General features: G+C 41.0%; 1 protein-coding gene across 2 annotated transcripts in view; it reads right to left on the reverse strand.

Moving 5' to 3' along the window:
* The window catches only part of CDYL (chromodomain Y like), a 218,975-nt gene that overhangs the window by 28,157 nt on the left and 175,612 nt on the right, over positions 1 to 15,206 (reverse strand). Inside the window, exons 3-4 of one of the 2 annotated variants that reach the window (XM_075555251.1) lie at positions 13,360 to 13,550; positions 11,851 to 12,023 (exon numbers count right to left, since the gene is read on the reverse strand). In XM_075555251.1, coding sequence (XP_075411366.1) covers positions 11,851 to 12,023; positions 13,360 to 13,550 — 364 coding nt within the window. Of the gene's footprint in view, positions 1 to 11,850; positions 12,024 to 13,359; positions 13,617 to 15,206 lie in introns of both variants that reach the window. The other variant, XM_075555250.1, reaches the window with a different exon arrangement.

Consider the following 15,206-nt stretch of genomic DNA (forward strand, 5'->3'; position numbering starts at 1 on the left):
CCGTTTAGTAAGATGCAAACTCTGGAAACCAGTAAGGGTTGGGGTTTAGCTAAGATCTTCTGCTAGGAAATGTAAACCACAATTTTGTTTTTTGCATGTTATAAAGGCTTAAGTATTACCTGGGCACCATGTACCATGTAGGCTGTGGCTCAACTGTCTTTGGGAAATGTGAACATGATGGTTAAATTACAGCCAAAGTTGGCTTTCACCTTAGCGTGTTGGCTTTTGGGATTTAACACCAGTCCCAGTAAACATACTGGGTTTCCTCTGAACAATCAAGAAGCTACCCCAGAGAAAATGTAGCACAGTGCATCCTGAGAACAGCGCAGGGTCAGAAACCGCGGGTTGGGCTTGTTGTGTGATGTTGGGCATCTCACTGATACTTCAGAAACCAGAGACCTTCCCTAGTTTACTGAAACTAACCTAAGGGATGAGGAGGCAAGTGGCCCACCACGTTAGGGTAGACCTGAGATGCCCCTGACATCCTGCTCCCTTGGATGATGTGGGATCTCAAAGGTAAAAGAGCAAGGAGAGGACTGCTTTCACACCCTGAGTCAATGCCCTCTGCCGATGTGTTTTAGGATCGGGCAGATTCTTGATTTGGGGCAAGTTGGAATGTGTCTCTCTCTCTCTACCCAAATTGAATTTTATATTGAGGAGGATTCTTGTCATGTTTTACCACAATGGACAGGAAGACAGAGCATACAGCGAAATAAATTCCAGCTCAGAATTAGAGATGAAATAGTTTGCTTTTCATATACATGGGATTCTGAACTTAACCTGCTTTCAGCCCTGAACTTAAGTCTAGATGTGCTCTATATTAAGCAGTTTAAAAGTAGATCAACCTGTTCTGACCTTCTCTTAAAAGTCACGCTTTGACATCTTAGTTAAGTCTCCAGGACCCCATTATGACAGAGTGGTATTCTGCCGTCATGTTTGTTCTGGATAGAGGCATATTAGCGAGGTGTGGCGGTAAGGTGCTTGTGTGATGAACAGAGGGGGCAGGAGAGAGAGAGAGAGAAGTAGGAAACGGAGTTCCAGCCACATTCTCAAAGGCCCCCTACAGACCCTTGACGACTTAGCTCCCTAGCTTTGCTACCCTGCCGGTTTAGAATCTTTTCACTGAAGGAGAATTAACTCATTTAAATGAATGAGTAACACAAAGACTTTCTAAATGAGAAAGCCCCAAGGCATTGTTAGAAAGATCACACTGGGGTTTAATGACACAAAGCCAATCAGGCAGCCTTTTAAAAAGACCCCTGAAATAAGTTCAGACAGGGTACATTAAACGGCTTCAGTTCTGCTGCCTTTTGAGAATTCTGGGTCAATGATCCATGATAGAAAACATTTCCTGCCTCAGTTACTGACTATTCTGGACAAGGTAACTGCTGAAGTCATCTATCTCCAGGACATGAAACAGATGTTTTCCAACTACGTCCCCCGAGGGTCTTAGAACAGCTCCACTTTAGTGGAAACATGTGGATATCACTGATGGGGTGGTTGGTTAACATAAAATTAGCCAACTTAGGATAACAATAAAAACAAAATAACAAAAATTATTCTATAGGTAAACATATAAAAAATTAAACATTTCTTGTAATATGCTTTTCATCCGACTGTTAAGTCTGTATATATATAAATCAAAGCAAACCAAAACAAATACTGCACTTTCAATCTCAAAACACAATGCCCCTGCCACTGAATCCATTCCAACTCACAGCTAGGGTTTGCTTCTGTGGGTTTCTGAGGCAGCAACTTTTTATAAAAGCAGAGAACCTTATCTTTCTCTCTGGGAGTGGCTGGCGGTTTTGAACTGCTGACTTTGCCTTTAGCAGCCCAACATGTACCCCACTATGCCACCAGGCATTCAAAACAGCTATTGTAAAAGCAGAGCTTGGAATTTAACATGCTGGAGAAATCTCTTGGAATCAGAAAGTTCTCCCTAAAAGTCAATTTTATATTTTGCTGACATTAAAGACAGACTGTACATCTACTTCTATGCACTGAATGTGAATAAAAATAGCATCTAAAACCACGGGCTGTGGTTGAGCAGGGTATGAACTAACCAACTTGGGCCGCCAGAGAAGAGTCCTTCGTTTTTCAGAGGACAGGTCTTGCCGTATTTTTATAAGTGAGCAGATGGCATTATTGCACATGCTTCCCCAAGAAATTAATCTTTAAAAACAAAGACCACCAAATATTTTCTTTTTGTGTGTGTGTGTCATTTGACTTTATTTCACACTAGGTGGTGTGGGCACAAGCAATCCCCTTAATAAAGTTGACAATGAGCTTCACTTCACTCAGAACATTTTTAATAATGCACACTAAAAAAGAAAGTATTCATCTTACAAATTGTTTTGCAATCCAAATATACAACAGCTTGGAAAACACCAGGTAGGGAAGAAACGCCCATGTAAAAGACAGGTTAAAACGACGACGAGGAGAACGGCACAGGGGGCATGGCTCGGGCCTTACAGTTTTCTCACTGCGTCATCAATGTCAGAAATCTGCTCCTTCAGCTGGCTCCACTGCTCGGGGTTTAAAGAAATACCTTTTCTTCCTGGTTTCATTTCACCTTCTTGGTCCATCCAATATTCTCTAATATCAATTAGGACTTTCCCTTTGAAGTCCCGAACACTGACATACCGCATTTTCCCAATCTGGAACATGTTATCGTCTCGGCTGCTGCTCTGCTTGGGACGACAGGGCTCTGGAAGTCTCCACGGTGTTCTGCTTCTTGATGGGCTTTTCTGGAGCAACCTGCTTTTTCCTCTTTAGGCTGTGTCCGTGCCGCCGAACGGTCTCCTGCCTGCCCGCTCGCGACTCGACCACCAAATATTTTCATGGAAATGGTACTCTGTTTGGTTAAACAAAAATCCCATCTTGTATCTTTGAGCTCACGGATGTGATTTTCCTTTTTTTCTGGTCTTTAATCATGCTGTCTAATTCCGTTATCATTGTTTATTTTCCAGAGTTCTTTTTGGTATGAGGTTTTTGTTTTACAATTTGTTCTGTCGTTCTGAGTGTTGCCCACGTTTCCTGAAGGAACTTAAAAAATCATTCTTCTGAATTCTGTTTCTGGTAGTTGCAGGGCATCTTTTACAGTGTGTACTCCAGTGGGTTCGGGTGATTTTTGTTTGAGTTTGCCTTCTTGAAATTTTAGGTATACAGCTGTTTCTGTGGCACCACGGAGCAACTCTTGGTGAAGAAAAGCTCTGTTGGGTGGAGCTCTTTGTAGTACACGTTTTCCCACTTCGCGAGCATCAAGCAATTCACTAGTTCGTGCACCCAGTGGTGATTCCTGGGAAGGTTCTCTCTGGTCACAATGAATTTTTTTTCTTTTCATAAAAGCAATTTCGCTCAAACCTCATTTTTGTGATGGCTAATTTAAGAGAACAGCATGTGGCTGTGAAATTTTGTTTCTTCCTCCGGGAAAAATGCTGCAGAAACTGTTGTGATGTTGAACACAGCTTACCAGGACAGCAGTATGGGAAAAACTCGTGTACGAGTGGTTTTCTTGTTTCAAAAAAGGTGAAATGTCGATTGATGACAAACCTTTTTCTGGATGTCCGTCAACTTCCCAAACTGACAAAAATGTCAACCAAATCCGTGCACTTGGGCTCCAAGTCCGAGGACTGATGATGGACCACTGAAGAGAGGGGGAAGTTATTTGGGCTGGAGCTGGGTTCCGTGAATTTTAACGGCAGATTCGGGAATAAGAAAGGCTGCTGTGAAATTTGTGCCTCAGGTTCTGAACCATCAGGAAAAGAGCTTCGAGTGGAAACATACTGTGCTTTGAAAGAACAGTTCCAAAGTGACCCAGAATTTTGTTACTGGAGCTGAGACATGGTGCTATTTTTACGACCCCGAAAACAAACATCAATCAAGCCAGTGGGAAATGCCATCGTCACCTCGCCCCAAAAGAGCTTGTGAAGTGAAATCAAAGATGATGCTCATTTGTTTTTTTGATGAGAGGGGGAGTTTGTTCTTCCAGGTCAGGCTGTTAATAAAGCTTTCTACCATTTAGAGGTTCTGTAAAGACTGCGTAGCAGTGTGCTACAAAGAAGGCCTGATTTGTGGCAGATGGGGGACTGGTTTTGCCACAACAATGCACCTGCTCATGCAGCCATCTCAGCATGCCAGTTTTTGGCAAAAAAGCATGCCTCTCTTGCTCCACACAATGACTCACCTGACCTTGCTCCGTGCGACTTCTTTTTTGTTTCTGCACATAAAGACGGATATGAAAGGGCAGCAATTTGACGATGGAGAAGAGGGGAAGGAAAAAAAATGAGGAACGTGCTGTCAGCCATCCAAACAGATGAGTTTGAAAAATGTTTCCAAGAATGGAGTCACAGATTTGACAAATGTATTTATTAAGTGTAATGGAGATTACTTTGACAGTGATAAGGTTGTTTTGTAAAAAAATTGTAATACATAGCTTTGGGGAAGTGGGGGATTCTGGTTTTTCTTTGCCCTCCCCCTCCCCCCCACACCACCCCCATATCTGTGTGTGTGTGTGTGTTTGAAGATGTAGAGTTCAATTAGAATAGAGAAAGATAGAGAAAAGAGACGGGGACGGAAAAAGTGAGAAGGGGAGGACGATACTTGTATGTGCAGAATATATAAGGAGTAAAAAAAAGAGGGAGGGGCTTGGCTTGGCTGGAGCACTGGTGGCATGGTGGTTGTGAGTTGGGCTGCTAACTATAAGGTCCTGGAGTTCAAAACCACCAACTGCTCCACTGGGAGAAAGATGGGGCTTTCTACTCTGATAAAGATTTATAGTCTTGGACTCCTACAGGGGCTGCCTTTTGGGGTCGAGAGGAGTCGGCATAGCGTGATGGCAGTGAACTGCTATGGGTGCGGACATGGAGTTCTGCTGCTATGGCAGTGTGAGCGTAGGCGAGTCTGTGCTCTCGGGGGCCAGGGGAGAGAAACCTGGCTTCGGTGAAAAGCCTGGTCTGGGTGCATATGGCTGGCCTGTGTCTGCATGAGAGATGCACATGTCAACAGGGGTGTGGGGTCATGCAGAAAAGGAGACGAATGAGTCATACAGGAATAGAGATGAAAATAAATAGATATGAAATGCAGAGTGGTTATCAACCCCAGTTTGAGTGTGCATTCCTGCTTCTTTGACGGTGTGAAGCTGCATGCCCAGCATGGGGGAGGGTGAACGGCCTTGGGGGAAAGGCTCTGAGGAATAAGCGAGTGAAAGGGGGCTGGGGAAGAACTTTTGCTTGGTTAGTGAGGATGTCTGTGCCAAGCTGCCCACATGGTGCGCTATCCATGCAGGGCTCCCCGAGGCAACCCGGGTAAGGGCGAATTGAATGGGACCTGGGATGGATCTGGCTCATGCAAGGGCAGGGGGAGTGCTCTGAAATGGATCGGGCCATTGGGCAGTGGTGAAGGGGGGTCAGGAACAGGAACATTAGAGCAGCGTGGCTGAACACTCATTGCAAGGAAAAGAAGTTCAGTGCACTTCGCTTGTATGCGGTTTCGCTAGGTTCCGGGGAGCTCGGGATTCCCTTCTTTGGGGGCTTCTCTAGGATTTGCTGAGTACTGCTACCCATGCTTCTTAGCTAATGACCACATTCCTTATTTATCTGTGCCATCTTTTGAAGGCTATTTTAAAATTCACAAATATCACCAAAACCTTTGAGAAATCACCTAACGATAACAGTCTAGGAACTGTTTGGGTAAAACCAGCCAACAAGTACCCACATTTTAAGAAGCTGGCATCTCTCAGCTGGGTTCCCCCTCTTTCTGAAAGTAAAGAATAAGACCAAGTGAAAACAGCGCTCAAGTTCGGGCTTTCTGCCTGCACCCTCTGTTCACCCTCTAAATCGCCTAGCCTTTTCCGGGGATGCTCTGCCTCGCTCGATCAGGGTGGAGCATGGAGAGGAGCCGCTCCCTCTCCAGATACAACGCAGCAGCTACTGGTTCCTACAAGTGTCAAAAATAGCATGCTTCGAAACTGAAATGATTTTGTTGTGATCTGCAAACTGATCATTCTGTACCAAGTCCAAGAACACTTAATCACACTAGTTTTTGACCATCTAATAGTTAACTTAATCTCCATTTTTTCTGCTCTTCATATGGACATTTATTGGAATAGTTACTTGTAACAATGTTTCAGGAATACTGATATGAAAGCACAATGTTAATGTAACCCAGAAAATGCATATATATTAAATTAGATATATGCGTATAGAGGGAGCTTCAAAATTCCGTTTTCTACGAACTTTATGGAGCCCATTGTTCATGTATTTATCTAATTTAATGCTATAAGCCAATCTTAAACATATAAAATTAAATGCAAATAAACACAAGCAAAGGCTAAATGAATTTTGTATTACTAGTTCTATTTCTGATCCTGCCATAATTAAGAACAAATTAAATCACAATTGACACAGATGTACTCATTTAAAGAGAAATACGTGGGTTTCCTACAGCACGGTCTCTCTCTTCCCTAGAATTCCAACTCAACATTTTGAAGTGTGACCTGGGGAGAGAGATGCGAATACAGACCTGGTAAAAAATCAACATTTAAAGTTACTTAAAATTCCAACAGAAAAAAGATGAGCTTTCTACTCCTGTAAATAGTAACTGTCTTGGGAACTCACGGGGCGTCTATCCTGTCCTATAAGGTCTCTACAGTATCTCTAAATCTCTCTTGCTTTATCTTGCCTTGGCTTTTTCTACCCCACCCCTACCCACAACCCCCAATATAAAGTCTTATCACCTATTGCCTAAGGCAAGTCAACAATGAAGGAACAGACAAAACCAGGGTTAAGAAACAGAAGTGAGATCCCAGATAAACCCCTCAGTCACAGTAATGGAAGTAGTGATACCATGAGGGAGTGTGAGGGGGAGGAACAATAGAAACATGGGTGAAGGGAGACAGTGGATGGTGTAAGATATGAAAATAATAATTTATAATTTACCAAGGGTTCACAAAAGGAGGCGGGAGGGGGGCAGGGAAAAAGAGCGGCTGATACCAAGGGCTCAAGTAGAAAGAAAATGTTTTGAAAATGACGGCAATGTAAGTACAAATGTGCTTGATACAATTGATGTATGGATTGTTATAAGAGCTGTAAGAGACCCCAATAAAATGATTTATTTAAAAAAAAAGAATGAAGAAAATGTTCTAAAACTGATGGTGGTAATGACTGTAACTCTTCTTGATGTGATTGAATTATTGAATTGTATTATATGTGATTTATATGGCAATAAAGCTGTTAAAAAAAGGGGGCATCCAACTGGGGAAAATCAGCTAGAGAAAGCTAAGCTAAGACTTAGGAAGCAGTGGCTAATAAATTTTATTTTCTTATTATAGCAAATTTACCCTAAAGCACAACTTTATAAGTCCAGTGAGATAATAATAGAAAATATCACTTCATGAAGTTAGATGGCTTGTGTCTGAGAAAAGAAAATTAAGTTTATGTAATTCATTCTGAAAGGATAAGATGAGTTAAGAATTAGGAAGGTTTATAAATTGTTTAGATGTGCAGCGAATCTTTCATGGGATTTGTACACTCATCAAGTTTCAAATACCAAAAAGGTCCCATTTAGAGTCTACCACAGACTTTAAATCACTTGGTTGTTGCTGTTAGGTGTCCAAGTGTTTCAGCTCACAGTAGTCCTATGTACAACGGAATAAAGCACTACCCAGGCCCACGCCATCCATGTTGGAATCTATTTTGCAGTCACTGTGCCACTCTGCCTCCTTGAAGGTATTTCTCATTTTCACTGACTTTCTCCTTCACCAAGCAGATGATATCCTCTTCCAGGGCGTGGTCTCTCTTGACAATATGTCTGAACGACATGAGGCCAAGTCTCACCATCGTTGTTTCTAGGAAACATTCTGGCTGTACTTCTTCCAAGATAGATCTGTGTGTTCTTCCATCAGGCCATAGTACTTTCAATATGATTCTCCAATACTGTGACTCAAGTGCATCAATGCTTTTGCAACCTTCCTCATTCATTTCCCCATTTTCACATGCCTAAGAGGCGATTAAAAATACCATGGCTTGGGTAAGGTGCAGCTTAGTCTTCAAAGTGGCATCCTCATTCTTCAACACGTTAAGGAGGTCTTGGTGTAGTAGATTAGCCTAATTCAATATATTTTTTAAAATTTTTTGACTGATGTTTCCATGAGCATTGATTGCAGATCCAAGCAAGATGAAATCCTTGACAATTTAATTTTTTCCCTCCATTTATCACGATGGTTCCTATTGGTCAAGTTGTGGGAATTTTTTTTTTATTGAGTTGCAACCCACTTTGAATGTTCCAGTCCTTGATCTTCATCAGCAAGTGCTTCAAATCCTCCTTTCAGCAAGCAAAGTTGTGCATTTGCACATAGTAGGTTAATTAGCCTTTCTTCAATTCTGATGCAGCATTTTAGTTCACGTATTTCAGCTTGGATTATTTGCTCAGCATATAGACTGAAAAAGTATTACGAAAGGATGCAATCCCGATGCATAGCTCTTCTGAGGTTAAACCATGCAGTATTCCACTTTTCTGCACAAATCCATGAACAAGTTCCACATGAATACAATTACGTGTTCCGGAATTTACATTCTTCGTAATATAATCCACAGTTTGCCATGATCTATACACAGTTGAGTGGCTTTTCATAGTCATTAAGACACAATCATTTTTTTTCTGGTATTCTCAGCTTTCAACCAAGATCTACTTGACATCAACAATGATATCACTCATGTCATGTCCTCTTCAGACTGGAAGCGCCTTGTTAATATGTTGCTGCAACTGTTGTTGAATTGCCTTCAGCAAAATTTTACATGCATTTGTTATTTTTAACATTACTTTAATATTTATGCATCCTGTTGGGTCACTTTTCTTTTAAAAAAACATTCATGGAAAAGTTTCAACAAGCTGAAGCAGCACTGACTCATTGATGTCAAAAAAATTGGAAGGCAGCTATCTGGCCAACTGACTGGACTCTTCCAGTCATATTTGCACCCATTCCAATTTTTAGAGCATTATCTTTTGGCAATTTCTTTCAGAGAGTAGCGTTGACTTCTTCATTCAGTATCACTGGTGCTTGATCATATCCTACCTCTTCAAATTGTTGAATATCAACTAGTTCTTTTTGAAACAGTTATTTTGTACATTCCTTCCATTGTTTTTAATGCTCCCTGCATCATTCTGTATTTTCCGCTGCCCTTATTTTGGCTATTAATATTTAGCTTCTCTGTCGGTTCTTCCTGAAGATGTAGTCAATTCAATTCCGTCTGGTAAGAGCTGTTTATGTTGTTAAACAAAGCATTTGCCAGGAAGAAGCTGTTGGTCTTACAAAACTTCTTCATGGGCTCTCCAGCTCTCTTCTTATCACCAAGGTCATACTTTCCAACATTTGCTTCCCTATAGCCAGTAATGATCAATGCATTTTGACACCATGCTTGATCAATTTCAGATGGAAGCTGCTGGTGGGTGGTTAGGTGGCTCTAAGTTGGTTCTGCCTCACAGCTGCCCACCCTATAAACAACAGAGTGACACAGTGCCTGGTTCTTTGCCATCAGCCTCACAACTGTTCTTCTGTTTGAGTCCACTGATGCAGCCACTGTGGCAATCCATCTGGTCACGGGTCTTCCTCTTTTTAGCTGCCCCTCCACTCTACCAAGCATAATGTCCTTTTCCGGGGCCTGCTTTCTCTCGACATGTCCAATGTACACGAGACCAAGTCTTGCCATTCTTGCTTCTAAAGAGCACTCTGGCTGGACTTCTTCCTAAGGTACTTTCAATATCCTTTGCCAGCAAGTTTAATTTATCATCTGCTTTAATGGTTGGTGGGTAAAGGCGAATACTAGTTGTATTAATTGAATTTCCTTGTAGTGGGAGATGTCTTACCACAGACAACATTTTCTTTCCAGCTAGATCTTGAAATGTTCTTTTTTGAAGATGAATCCAACAACACCATTGCTCTTCAATTTGTCATTCCTAGCATAGAATACAATATTAACCTCGGATTCAGAATGGCCAATATCAGCATCAGCTCACTAATGCCTAGGATAGCTATGTTTATGTATTCCATTTCTTTTTTGATAACCATCCAATTTCCCAGTCATACTCAGTACATTCATGTTCTGATTATCAATGGATGTTTACAGCTGCTCCTTCTCATTTTGGGTCATGCTCCATTAGCAAAAGAAGGTCTTTTTTGTCACTATGGTCAACTCTACGTTGAGGAGGCAGCTCTTGCCAGTTGTTATTTTCAGGGCATTCCAATCTAGGGCACTCATTTTCTGGTACTATATCTGACAATGGTTGTTTGTCATTCATAGGTTTTGAGTGGATATTTTCTCATAAATGGACAACTTATTTCTTCTTTGTTGTTTGTCTTAGCCTAGAAGTTCCACTGAAACCTGTTCACTTTGGGTGAACCTGTTGGTATTTAAAATACCAGTGACACAGCTTGCAGTGTGACAGCAACATTCAAGGCACAACAGTTCAATAAACTGAGTCAAGTGTTGGTGAAATTACTTATAAAACTAGAAACAACACTTATTAAACAAAAAGCCCGTGATAAATAAAAACATGTGTAAATGCTATGAGAGGTGTGGGATCTTAAGTCACCACACCACGTAAGTTATTTGGGTCTATGCCATCAGAACCATCTTGGGAGGTCATTCAAAATACATGTGCCTATCTCATCCAGACCCATCAAAACATCCAGAACCACCCCTGCTCCTACTGTTTACTACTAAAGAGGCTTATTTTCAATCCCCAAGTACCTGGAGATGCTGAAGAAGTTCAACCAACATTATTGCCATTTTTCAGTTTATCTTTCAAGTTACAAAAACAAACAAAGGATTTTTAGGGGTCAAAATAGGAAGATTTAGGAAGGTGAGTGGAGGATGAAATGGTCTTTTTGAAAAACAAACGAACAAAAAAAAAGGAAAAAAAGAAATGATCTTTTTGGTTGGTGACTACTAGGTTTCATTCCCTTTAAATGAAATTCATCTTACTCATGCTTACAGGGAGTTAACCAGTTCTCAAGAGAGTTGTCCCCCACCCCCACCCCAAAAGTTTTTGGTCTGTTATGAAAGAACCGAAAAAACGTGAATTTAATAGCAAAAAGGAAAATGCTGAAAAGTCTTATTGTTAAGTAAAAATGTAAATTGTGAAATATTGTATAGTTGCATTTAACAAAATAAGTAATAAGCTTACATATATGTATACACACATATGAAAATATTTAAGGAATAGCTTGAGGTGTAAGAAAAGCAGAACCTTCATTTTATATTCTTTATTATCTAGCTTTCTGAGTAGCTGAAAGTTAAGGCAACTTGGGCCAGAATATACACTGCTTATATTAAAAATATTTTTTCATGTGATGTTATTATAGAGCTAGTGTGTTGTAAAGACTAACCAATTTGAATTAAACAAATGTTATTGTACAAGGAGGCTTCAAAATTCATTGAAAAATGGTAAAAAAGGATAATGGAATTTTTCTATCAGCTTTTGGAAGCCGCCTTGTATTTTTTTGGAAGGGGTACTCTTTAAGGGTTGAAGACATAGAGTCAATGCACAGCAGAGACAATAGAGTCTCTCATTATACAATGTTGTGTATTACAATCATTAGAACATTCACTGAGAAATCCTAACAATAAATCTGTATATTTGTGTAGGCAGTTATTAGCCCAAGGCAAATAGGATTTTATGTCATGACCATGGGAAAGACAGATGATATCATTAATCTTGCTCCTAGGTCTCTCAGTGGAAGGTGGATTCCCCTAACCCCTACCCCAAGGCTTGCTAGGCCTATTATGCCTGCCCTACTTGGGGAGCACGAAACCCCCCACAGCCCACATTAATACTGATTTTACATACCTGATAGCTTCTGCCATCTTAGTGCTTTCTCTTTTTCTATCATCTGTTAAGCGCCGTATAAAATAAATAAAGTCCAGCCCGCAACAGAAGACGCTGCCCACAGCACTGAGCAGCACCAGCTTGCTGTCGTCAGCAGCAGCTGTGTTCAGCGCACTCTGGACCTCCTTCATCACCTGAAAGCCACCAGAAGTTAAAGTGGTAAAGAATATTTTTAATTGAGGATCTGTAAGTACTTTATTACTGGATAATCTGGATCCATGAAAATACACTTAGGGAGTGATAATGTTGTCTCCCTTGAACATCATTAGCAAGTTCTTTTTCTTTTTGGGTAGCCAGAGATTGGGACATGAGGGTCAAAGTATAATTACCTAACTTGTTATAAATGTAGTATAATTTGAAAGACACGTGAGTCTCAGTCACCTTACTATTCAATAGTTTTTGAGTTTCTTAAGAGATAGCGTAAGTTACTGCTCACTAACCATTACACAGTTTGGACAGCAGGTGGCACATTCAACCAGTCCAAGGAAATCCAGTTCAGCTCCTATTTTTAATGTTTTTTAACCAGTTCACTACACTGAGGGCATAAATCAAAATGGCTTAGGGCATAAGTACATTAAATACAAGCACATGACCAAGGAGGGGTAATTTTAGAAGGACAAAGGACAATTTCAAAATGATCTCTATGAAGCATTTAAAAATAACCAACTCAGCAGGGAGGCAAAGAGATGGTACAGTTCAAAACGGTACTGGGGACCAGCCCTGAGCTTGCTTGCTAAATTTGATTCTGGCCAGACACACTCTAGGTTTGTTTTTCTTGTTTGGGAAATTAAAAAAAAAAGGTGACCTAGCTGCTCACAAGTAGAAAATACACAATTACTAGAACTTAAAATTTTGAAATACTATGGGTTGCAAATACTCCATAGAATAAATTTTCAGATCTCCCCCTCCCCCACCCTACCTTCCCTCACATCACTGGAGCGGATTTTGCACAACCAGCAGTGCACGTGTGAAGTCACTGTGGTACTGTGCTGAAGAGTAGCTGAAGACTAGAATCGATGATGAAGTATGCTGAAGGGGCCAGGGACTAGGATACTATCGTTTGTCTGAACAAAGACCCTGTCAAGACTCTGACGAAACCACAAAGAAGCACATGTCTACTTTCTAGGTGACGTTGGGGTGGGGGTACCCCTCACATCCCCCAGGGTGAGAGTGCCTGGCTTGGGAGGTGAAAGGATAAAGACACACAGTTCCCATCATAGCCTGAAGCAGGGACCACGTGGACCCACGAAGATGAAGATGGCACACCGTCCCAACCTCATCCTGGTCACACGCCTGGCCAACGTCACCTCTGGCGCCCGCCTTCTGGAAAATAGGGTGAACTAGTGCTGAAGGAGATTTGGAAAGAGCACAAGGAAGAGTGCCAACTCAGACAAGCAGCAGCACGCAAGCTAATGGCAACCAGGGCTTGGCCAAATATTAACACAAACCACCCCAAGGAAGGTATCTCACCTCTGGATTTAGTGAATTATTCTCGGATGATTTTGTTGATAACAAGATGTGGGTGAAACCATCCTGCTTCCTGACGACAATATCTCTGTATCTGTAGGCACTTTCTGTTTGCCTCACACTGAAACGCAACCGCTTGTCAAAAGGCTGGTCTCTTCTGTCGTCAATAAATTTCCTTTTCCCGGCTGTCACTCCTGTAACAGATGTCTGTATGTTGGTTGTTCCACTGGCTGTTAATGCATCCATGAATGGAGATGTACCTGCCAAGAGTTTGAAATCACAGTGGTCTGTGATGTCCTACCACCAATCCACTCCCCATTGTCCTCTCTGAATCATGTAAAATGCATAGTAAAACCCCAAAATTTAATGCAGCAATGCAAGAACATTGAAAAATAGAACCTTTAAAGGTGCTCACTTTCCTAAAGTCTTTCAAAGAAATCACCCACTTATCTTGTCTGAAAAGTAAAGATGAAAAGGTACTGTATATAATTCGAGCATAAGCCGACCAGACTATCAGCCGAAGACATCTAATTTTAATCACAAAAACTACATTCAAAATGTGCCGAAAAACTCGGCTTATACACGCGTATACTACAAAGAAGCTATAAATGTTGAGACTTTTGAAGAGCAGAATTTAAAAAAGAACATGCCTCATAACTCATGCAGAATAGAATGTCTATTGCACGTGTGAGAAGTTGAAAGATAGTGAAATTTTCAAGAATATATCTTATTAAGTTTAGTCATTTGCCACCTAGTCAAAATCTTTTCCTGAAGGCAAGGTAAGCTAGCTGCAGTTGTGTTGATTCCAATTCCCGGCAACCCACGTGTCAGGGTGGAATCGTGCTCCATTATGGTTCTCAATGGGTGGTTTGGGAAGTAGATGGATAGTTTTTTTTTCCCAAGATACCTTTGTGTGGAGTTCACCCTCTCCAACTTATCAGTTGGAGGCTGAGCATGTTAACTGTTGGCACCACCCAGGGACACAAGATGATAAGAATACACAATGCAATCAGCCCTCTCTAGTGACAGACCACCACTGCGTGGCAAGGGCCTCTCAGACATCAAGGCACTTCCTTACGCTGCCCTGGGATGTGATTAGTTAGAAGGTCCATCTATAGTCTATGTTCTACTGCTTTTAAAAACCGTTATTGAAATAGATGAATATAGTTATTCTCTCCTACCACATTTTGCTAATTTCCTGATATTTCTCAACACCAACATGGTTTTTCATTATGTGGTTCAGGAATTTAACATGATATTAGTTCTCATGTATCTTTCCAGAGTTTCTATAGGTAGATTAAAAATGTGAATATATATTTCTTCCCACTACCTTTAAACAAACATGAGCATACTAAACCCAAATGTTTTGTTCTAGCTTGTTTATCCATTTGATAATATCTTGAAAATCTTTCTCTTTCAGCGCAGTTTCCTTGCTTTTTGCGATGTACCAGAACTCATTTCCCCATTCTAAATGGAATATATAAGAGCATCCAATGACCTTTTGATATCAGAAACAACTATGCCATTAAAACCTGATTGATGTCATCCCACTTGCTGGAAAATATACAGAATACCCTTGGGAACTAGCCAAAGATTACACACCTTTTTAAATGGAAATACTGAACTGCCTTCTAAAGGGCTTATGACCTTTAGTATTTCTAAATTCAGAGGATTTCTAAATGAAATAGCATTTGATAAAATATTACCACTACAACACCATGCTGCTGAATTCCACCCTTCTGGAGCAATGATCTTCCCTGTTTCTTTTAAACTTCAACCTCTCCTCCTTCATATCCAGGCCTATCTGTGTCTAACTAACTCTTCAGATAGCCTCAGAATCCTTCCCAACC

This window comes from Tenrec ecaudatus, chromosome 7 (assembly GCF_050624435.1).
Source record: "Tenrec ecaudatus isolate mTenEca1 chromosome 7, mTenEca1.hap1, whole genome shotgun sequence".
In the NCBI taxonomy this organism is placed as follows: domain Eukaryota; kingdom Metazoa; phylum Chordata; class Mammalia; order Afrosoricida; family Tenrecidae; genus Tenrec; species Tenrec ecaudatus.